This window comes from Melampsora larici-populina, assembly GCF_000204055.1.
Source record: "Melampsora larici-populina 98AG31 unplaced genomic scaffold MELLAscaffold_93, whole genome shotgun sequence".
NCBI lineage: Eukaryota > Fungi > Basidiomycota > Pucciniomycetes > Pucciniales > Melampsoraceae > Melampsora > Melampsora laricis-populina.
Window position 1 is genome coordinate 23,392 of NW_006768857.1, and position 8,559 is coordinate 31,950.

Here is an 8,559-nt window from a genome sequence, read left to right on the forward strand (position 1 = left end):
CCCCTCTCCGCGTCGAAGCAGTTCCGACATGAAGATGATTGGGATCCGCTCACAACAACCCCGGGGATCTACCGACGATGCCGAAAATAGTGAAGCTAGTGACGAAAATAATCAGGTATCAACCCCTGCTTCAAAAAAAAAGCAACATCAAGCTAGGCCGACACAGAAGAAAAAAAAACGAGGTTCTAAAGCTACCGAAAGAAACGTCACAGTTGAAAAAACTCCGCCACCTACGCCATCAGAACATGTGGCAAATGAAACGCCCCATTCGGCGACAGATGGTGAGAAATTAAGTCCTGAAAAGGGGAGTACTTCCTGGATGGTCGAAAAAATCTGTAAGTCACTCTATCCAAAATCCAGATGGTTTTGCTAGGCTTAAAAATGTTTTTCGCACCTGCACAGATCAACTTCAAGCGCACATTGCGAGGTCTGATAAAAAATATGAAGCATTAGTTAAAGAAATGAAGGTCATGTCTAATATCATGACGAAAGGAATTGAAAATCGAACAGTAAAAAAAGTTGAAACCCACAAGACGCGCGGTGGTACAACATCGGTGAGTATTGTCTTTGATGCATCTTTTTGGTGATATCATAACTGATAACAAGCTTGGGACAGGCTCGCATTCGCTTCCACATTGAGACATTGTTTGGACAGAGTGCAATTCCTCCTCCAGCAACGCAATCAGAGAAAGAATCCTGGATGCGTGATATCAACCCCAGCACAAATGACTGCAATGACCCGTCCGACCCACAAGGATCTCCTCAACAACCATCCACTAGCGCAGATCCTCATTTCCCATATCCAGACGGTCCTGGCCATAAGGATGCTACTACGCAACAGCTTTGTATCATGTGGAATATGATGCAATCAGTTGGACTCTCGAGTTTTCGACCCAACTTTGCTGACTCACCAACTTCGAAGGACAACAAATGGCTTTGGGATATTGCTCTGAAGATATTCATAAAGCTTGTAGAATGTGGCGAGTACACGGGTGTACCACTTGAAGATGACGGACATGCTTTCATCAAGAAGTGCCTGTCTACCCATATCCGATCACTAACTAAACGGTATTGACCATCTCATCATCTCAAATATGCAAATGGTTAATGATACTGATAATGATATGGTGATGATTGAATTTTCTGAATGTCAAATTTCATGTTATGCAGTTATCAGAACCAACAGTGGGAGGAAAGTCGTAGAAAAAAGACCGCTGATGAAGCTCGCAGAGGTTCTAGGCTCAGATATGTATGTCAAATATCTTCCCTCTAAATCTGAAACTTATGGCTCGAAAACTAATGAGCATGGTCAATTCAGTTACGACAGTTACGTGAAGACTTAATACTTTCCCAAGACAAACTATGGCCGCTTTCAGAAATCATCACAGCTGCATGCAGTGATGATGAGACTGATATTGAACACGATACATCTGTCGAGGGGTCTAATCAGCGCAGCATACCTTGTCGGATTCGAAAGGTTGCCTGGCGAAGTGAGCAGCTTGAAAATGTATGCAAGTTGCTTGATTCTGCCAAATCAAGGAACGACTCTTCACAACCTCAATCAAACCGCTCAACACCAAAACAAGGTGGTCGTCCTGCACGCACTAGGGTTCGTTGCCGTGAAGGACCAGTAAGTCGTGTACCTGCGCCAGTCGGCCTTCCAACTGACTGCTACTCATCTGAGTGGCTGAAGTCACTTTCTCCTTTGGAGATCAGTCAGCTAGAGATCACTACAGAACCACTTTTAGACGGGTTTATTCCATTACTTGAAAGACTCTGATAACTTGTACATACAGATTTTCCCTTTTTTCTATGATTCACATTGATCTGGTATCTAGAGCTATGTACATACAGATTTCGCCTTTTTTTTATGGTTCACATTGATCTGGTATCTGAAGCTATATAGAAAAAATTTCATCGCACCATTGAAACCAGAGCGACAGTAGATATGTTCAAGTCTGAATGAAGCTGCTTGGGCTTGTACATCAGCCACGAGCAATGTGCTACTACCTCCTCCAACTTCACTAAACGATCTTTGGGGTAATCCCACGCTCTTAAATGAACGTTCATGTCCGGCATGTCAATGCGTTTGAAGGGATTGTATTGAGATTGTTGAATGGGCTGGAAGGTTTGTACTTTTAACCAAGTCTGAATGATAGTTCTCTTGGTCTCTGGTGACCGACGGTGCACGAAAATTTTTGCTATTCGACCAAACGAGTCAAATTCATCTGATTTCGATCTGAATACTACAAAGCTATCATTCAAGTTCTTTTCAAAAACTGAGAAGCTGACATCGTTGTGCTCGATTTTATTGTAAAATTGCGCGCGAGGAGGTACAGGCGCCTTTCCAAGCCCTTCGTCTTCTTTATACGCTGCCCATTCTCTGGGAGATACCCAGATACACTCGTCAGTCCCTTGGACATTCAACCTCCTGATCAACCGTGCCAGATCTTTCTCATCCAAGCTTTCAAACTTTGAATTCGACAAGCGCCTGGGTCGTGTGGATGCGGGTTCATATAAAGCTTTTAATTGGTCAATATACGGCCTTAATGCTTCTGGTAGTTTCTCCACGTCTTGCAGGAGGGCAGCTAAGTTTCCAGCACGGCAGAAACTTTTTAGGAAGGTGATTTCAAGTTCACCTGGAAGATACGTACAATGAAAGTGTTAAAATATTAGTCAAAAATCCTATTGATAGATTAAAAATCATCAGGCCTACCTATGTGGTTATTATGACAGGACTTGAGTATACTTCCCATCAGGCGCTCATATGGAAATGACCACCAAGCGCGTACGGAACCAAACTTTTCAAGACAATCAGCGAGATGGATGGCCATATGATGATTCGGAGTCAATTTACAATGTTGGAAGAGTATTACTGAGCCCTCCAGGTACTCTCGAATGTGATATCGGTATTTTCGGATATCTTCAGGGGAGATTGCACGTTTGAGGGCCAGATTGACAAGGGATACCAAGTGACCGAAGTTCTTCAGAAGAGAAGTCTTCACATGATCTTGGCCAGACCATATAGGAATCAAGATTAATGGTAATTGAATGGAGAAAAGATTTCTCCATTCATCAGCTTTGAGTTTTCCAAATGAAGCTTTTCCAAGAACAGGAATAGCTCGCTTGATCCAGGATGGAATGTAAATTTTAGGTAGCATTGTATTGATTTTTTCTAACATCACCGAGTCCAAGGTTATCTCATCCAGAGGCGGTGCGGTCCATTCGCCATTCCATCCGCTATCACCCAATGGATCAAAATCACCGTCACTTGTATCAGTGCTATCCCCAAACGAGTCTTGCATGAGTCCGTAGTGTGAATTTTCATCGCTATCTAGGAATGGTGAAGTTTCAGTTTCTCGCATTGGAAGCGGCTGGGAATGTTCTGCTACCAGGTCTAATAGTTCTTTTGTACTGATTCCTGGAGTCTTATCTTCATCGCTTGTTAATTCTTTCATTGCCCAAAATCGGCGACAGTGTGACATAAGCAGCCCAAGTAACAAATTATGCATCGAATCAACAACATGATTCTCGATGATATCCCAATATTCCAAATCATTCAATACCGAGTAGCGAACACCGTGAGTTTTAAATATATGTTTACGCTCTGCTACAGTTTGGGCATCGCGAGCCTGTTGCGCCCACGTTTTATGCTGGCACGATGTACGTACTGGCCACGTGGTTTGTTCAAAGTTGTTGATCTCAGACTTTTTTAACAGGCAATATGAGCAGAAAAAAGTCGCTGTGGCGCTGGGAAAACCAAGAGAGCGCCTCAGAGCAGGTATATCGGCTATGAACGGTAGGAGCGCTACTCTGATGAGGCGGCCGTTTTCGTAAAGATGAGTTCGAGAAAGGAGCAGACCAGGATTCCAAAGTTCTTGTAGCTGAGTAACAATCGGCCGTAGTACCCAATTCATTTGCTCTAGTGAGGGTTCTCGTGGTCCTGGAACAATTCCGGCAAGGAAGAGATTTTCGGGACGATACCGTATGTGGATTGGAAGGGTAAGACATACGAGCACAATGAAAGTTATAGACGTATGATGTCCACTTTGCTTGTTTCCAAAGGGATTGATCCCGTCCACAAACATCCCGAAAATCAGATTGCCGCTTGTTTTGCAAAATTCTTTGCCATCTGGCCCTTTAAATCCTTTCCATATTTTCGATTGATGAATATCATTGATTGCCTCAGTCGGGTTGTATGGTTTGGATGACTCTACAAGTGATTCATCAAGCCACTCCTCTACCTTTGGACGAGACATTAAACGGGCGATCCAGGTTGACAGATTTTGAAAAGCGTATTGACGCACAGGTCGCTCCTTGTTTCTAGACATTCTAATTAGAGGTTCTCCGCATACTTCTTCGTCGAAGTCTTGATTCAAATCTGGGGCTACAGAGGTTTCCAGCGGGGTATTTGCGTCATTCACGGCCGGCCCTCCTGGAATCCTAGAAATAAGATGAGTACAATTCTTTGGCGTGCTGCTGATTGGGTACAAAGCAAAGCAAGCTTTGCAGCAATTCATCGAAGTAAGTTCTGGGTCTACTCGGAGCCAGCCAATCACGGTGCCGATGGTACGTGGTATTTGGTTTAAAGCAGCCGTCTCTCCGGGAAGAAGGGAAGAAGGACTTTCTTCCAGACTGGGCACTAGCCCAGTAGTCAAAGAAAGCTCGATGGTGCTTCGCTGCGCACCGAGCAGCCAGGAAGCTGTCTTTTGGGATGAATGGTCATATATATTGACTATTGCTGATGTGAGTGCAGTGTGAAGACACAGCGGTTTGACATTTTCTAGGCTGAAGTCGAAGAATCTACCTATGATAATATCAACAAGTTATTTATATGATTAAGACCATGACTCTCGTGTGTACATAGAATCTAGAAATAGTTATATATATGAAAACATACTGCAATCATAAGGCTTGACGCCAGAATCTCTTGCCAAACGAGCAGCCGAGCATGTCATTTTTGATTCATTCGAGGATGTTGCCACTGCCGGAATCTCCTTCCAAATCACCAGCCTCTACATCATCTTCATCAGAATGGTGCAAAAGACACGATACAACCTCACGCTGTGCTGGTCCCAAGGGATGAGAATGAGGAGGACGGGTCCGGAGGTTTTCTTCTTCTGACTGATTCAAGGTCATACGAGCTAAAGGAGAAGTTATATCTGTTTGACTTGTCGAAACATCCCGATTCAAACGTGGTGGTGTCTGTGGTGGTGTCCTTGAGGAAGAAGTCGAAGGAGATAAGGTAGCACGCGCGCGATTACGAATCTCGACACGCCGATGAGCTTCGTATGCTTCGCGAGTCAGCTCGACTCCCGGTTGGTTATTGCCAGAAGCATCAACATAGCTCCCGACATTGCACTGGAATGCTTCACAGCAGCAAACTTTCCTGTGGGTCTGCGCAGTCTTCTTCTTGCGAGTGCTCATTTAGTAAAGATTGCAACGAAAGACTTGTCCAAATGAGTATACAAGGCGAAAAGAAGCAGTAGAAAGTGAAAAATCACTTATAAGCCGTTCGACTAATGATTGACAGGCCTCTGACCGATAGAAGAGCGGTGAACACCTCTCCTGAAAAAAGAGACAGATATACCTCTTTAACAATAAGTGCGTGAGACTTAGATTAGTCCTCAGACTGATATCAAACAATTAGTTTTCAAACTATGTAATCAAATCAAAACTCCTCCTGGCAAATCCTCTTGATTCCTTCGACATCATTCATTTGCAGATAGAGTGGATTCAGAATCGCACTACATTACCAAACTTAACTCACTAATCCTTACATAAATTGAAGTACATGTAGACAAAGGTTTGATCTTAAAGATCGATTTATAAGGAGGAAGGAACTTGATAGAGACTGTGGTGATGTAACAACAAATCTTTGATTGGAAAGAAACTAAGATAGCTCGCTGTCTGAATGATTCTGAACTTCTAAATAGAACTATTGGAAAGAAACTAAGATAGCTCGCTGTCTGAACCATTCTGAACTTCTGAAGCCTTGTTCATGGCTGGACAACATGTTACAAAGGGACCTGAAACACTCAACTGTTTGAACATGACACAAATCAGCCATAAATTAGGCTCATACAGACTGCAGTCAACAGACAAAGCTCAAACTTACTCTAATTAGCCGTTTATGTCATCATGCCTTTCCCACATCCATGAAGTCGTCAATCTTGGAATAGTGGTATCCATATACAAGTCTCCCCTCTGGGACGTCCTCTTCAGCCACAAATTTGATGTACAAGTCTACAAGCATTGGGTGGGTCATTGCAATAGAGTGTACAAAGATGTTTGGCGCATGGCACTGTAGAGCAAATCGTAGATATTCCATGGTTTTTTTAGCAGCCTTCGCCACAGGAAGATGCTTTGGCTTGCGACTATATTCGGTGTTGGCTGGGAGAACAAGGTCGGGATCAACGTATTTTTTGTAAAGTATTAAGATCTGATCGATTCGAGCGTCTGATGCAATCGTAGTCCCAGGTCTTTGGGAGAGAATGGCGGCAGTAAGCATGGCACGAGTGGTACGGCGATGAAGTGGATCAAAGTCTAAATCGATGTCCGCGCCGGCTGGCGTGCTTGGTTTAGGTGGGTCAATCAGAAACGGTTCCAGATGTGGTCGTAGTTTTTCTAAAAAATCGGCTTTCAACTTGTCCTTTGTATGAGTCGGGCGCGCCGAAGTCTTGGGGTTGAAGTGTACCAATACTCGATAATATTTGAGGTTGGTGATTCCTGAGGAGATTTCTTCGAAGTTACGTTGAAGGAACACATAAAGGTCATTCGGAAGCATTTGGACCAGTGGCAATAATGGATGATCCGAGACAGGGTTGGACTTCGTTGAATTAGATTGAGGAGTTGGGGTGGAAGGTCCTTGATCTTCTTGCTTTGACGGTAAGTAAATGGTGCCTCCTGGAGACTTGAGAGTAGAGAGAGTGCCAGGTGACCCTCCCTTGCGTGGTGTCTTCCCCTTGGTCATATCTATGAGCAGGAGATTCGATCAATATTTGTATCAGTGGATCACCAACAGAGTTGAACTGTAGAAACTGCTTACCAATCCAACTTGGTAATCAAACTAAAAACACAAACTGTGATAATTTATAAGCAGGAGATAGATAGAGATTCTTTGACGGAGAAGTTTTGTGATTTAAGATTGTGAAATTGGAGATGCGATTTCTAGGTGATGCTACCCAGCGTAAAAGGACAAAGGCCCTCTCTATCACAAAGCACTTGTCTTTGCCTCGTGTGATAGCAGTTACTTTGAACAATGACTTGTGATTCCAATTATGTAGACAAGCATCCAAAGAAAGCCATCTTGACCAAGGGTCCAGCGTAATTATTGAATGACTGCATGATCCGATTGTGTTTTACAATCAGATTACGCACGATTTGGTAACAAATCTGCTCATATATTACATTCTTCCTGTTATTTCCGGTCGTGATTTAATCATGATAGAAATGGGTATTCTTGTCCTTTGTTTGCATCAAAGCAACCCGGGCTTGCATGGTGATGGGGATTAGAAAACCTGATTTTCTGTGGATGTTACGCGGGTTTTCTAATCTTACTAATTTTGAATATGTAAAGTAGAATAGCAACTCGCCTCAGAGTGACTGATCTACATATAATTAGTGTCTCAATTCAAAGCAGCCCTCAACAACAAAGAGGTCAGACACTTGATTGACATACACATTATATGCATGCCCTTTCAAATTCAAAAGACGGATCTCATGTAGTTTGTTTTAATGCGCTATTTTCTATCTAGAGCTCTTTTGAAAAAAATTATTATAAACAGATTGTTTGATTATCTGAAGAAAGTGCGATCATCCTTGTTAGACTCGAATTACCAGACCTATACACTGAATTGGTCAGCCATCTCTGACAATTCCTTTCAGCTCCTACATTTTGCTTTCTTAATTCCCGACGGCTGACAGTCTTCACAATAGTAGTTTGCCACGATGATACCAGCCTTTAGTTACCGACGATACGAAAGCCTGATTCCCGAGTTCCGAGCGCTTCCTTTTGATGAACGAGTACCAACTTCCCCTGGGGTACAAGTTACTACACCTGAGCGTACCCGACATTTTGATATCTATGTTCAAGGTGCTCTAGACCAAGGCTTCTACCATAACGTTGAGCATGGGATCAGTCGTCACTTAGATGCTTACCGATTCCTCAACACTCTCGAGCTTGAGGCGATAGCGACTGTGATCGATACCCTGGAAGATGAAATTCAGGACATTGGCTCCAACATCACCGAGTCTCAAGATGTAATTGGGTATACTCGTATGTTGTTACGTTCGCGTGAACCAGAGGATGTTCTCCATCGCCAGATTTACAAACAACAGCTCGAGGTTTCACGTAACAAATATAAAGATTTCATGCGGATCCTTGACCGTTACCACAAAGAAATTGGAAAACTCAGGGCTATCTATTCCAAAGAAACGTGAGTAGCTGAACCACATAAAGACACAATGAATTTAAAACTGTAGTGCTGATTTGTAACGCTTTCTTCCTCTCTTTCTGCATTAAACTTAGCAAACGGATACACTACTTACGTTTGATAC

The 8,559-nt window shown here is 43.1% G+C and overlaps 4 protein-coding genes across 4 annotated transcripts in view; 2 read left to right on the forward strand and 2 right to left on the reverse strand.

The window, feature by feature from the left end:
- Window positions 1-28: 28 nt before the first annotated feature.
- On the forward strand, window positions 29-587 carry MELLADRAFT_69479 (uncharacterized protein; the record flags this gene model as incomplete). The annotated part of the gene is made up of 2 exons (XM_007418463.1): window positions 29-335; window positions 361-587. The coding sequence occupies 2 exons, from the start codon at window positions 29-31 to the stop codon at window positions 585-587; spliced, it is 534 nt and encodes a 177-aa protein (XP_007418525.1).
- A 4,378-nt stretch (window positions 588-4,965) lies between these two features.
- On the reverse strand, window positions 4,966-5,427 carry MELLADRAFT_113733 (uncharacterized protein; the record flags this gene model as incomplete). The annotated part of the gene is made up of 1 exon (XM_007418492.1): window positions 4,966-5,427. The coding sequence occupies one exon, from the start codon at window positions 5,425-5,427 to the stop codon at window positions 4,966-4,968; it is 462 nt and encodes a 153-aa protein (XP_007418554.1).
- A 712-nt stretch (window positions 5,428-6,139) lies between these two features.
- On the reverse strand, window positions 6,140-6,973 carry MELLADRAFT_96084 (uncharacterized protein; the record flags this gene model as incomplete). The annotated part of the gene is made up of 1 exon (XM_007418473.1): window positions 6,140-6,973. One exon carries the CDS (start codon window positions 6,971-6,973, stop codon window positions 6,140-6,142), a length of 834 nt encoding a protein of 277 aa, XP_007418535.1.
- Window positions 6,974-7,950: 977 nt separating this feature from the next.
- MELLADRAFT_113735 (uncharacterized protein) overlaps window positions 7,951-8,559 on the forward strand; it is a gene marked incomplete at both ends in the record, with an annotated part of 966 nt that continues 357 nt past the window's right edge. The window contains one exon of the mRNA XM_007418483.1: window positions 7,951-8,438. Within this exon, the coding sequence (XP_007418545.1) occupies window positions 7,951-8,438 (488 nt within the window). The remainder of the gene's footprint in view (window positions 8,439-8,559) is intronic.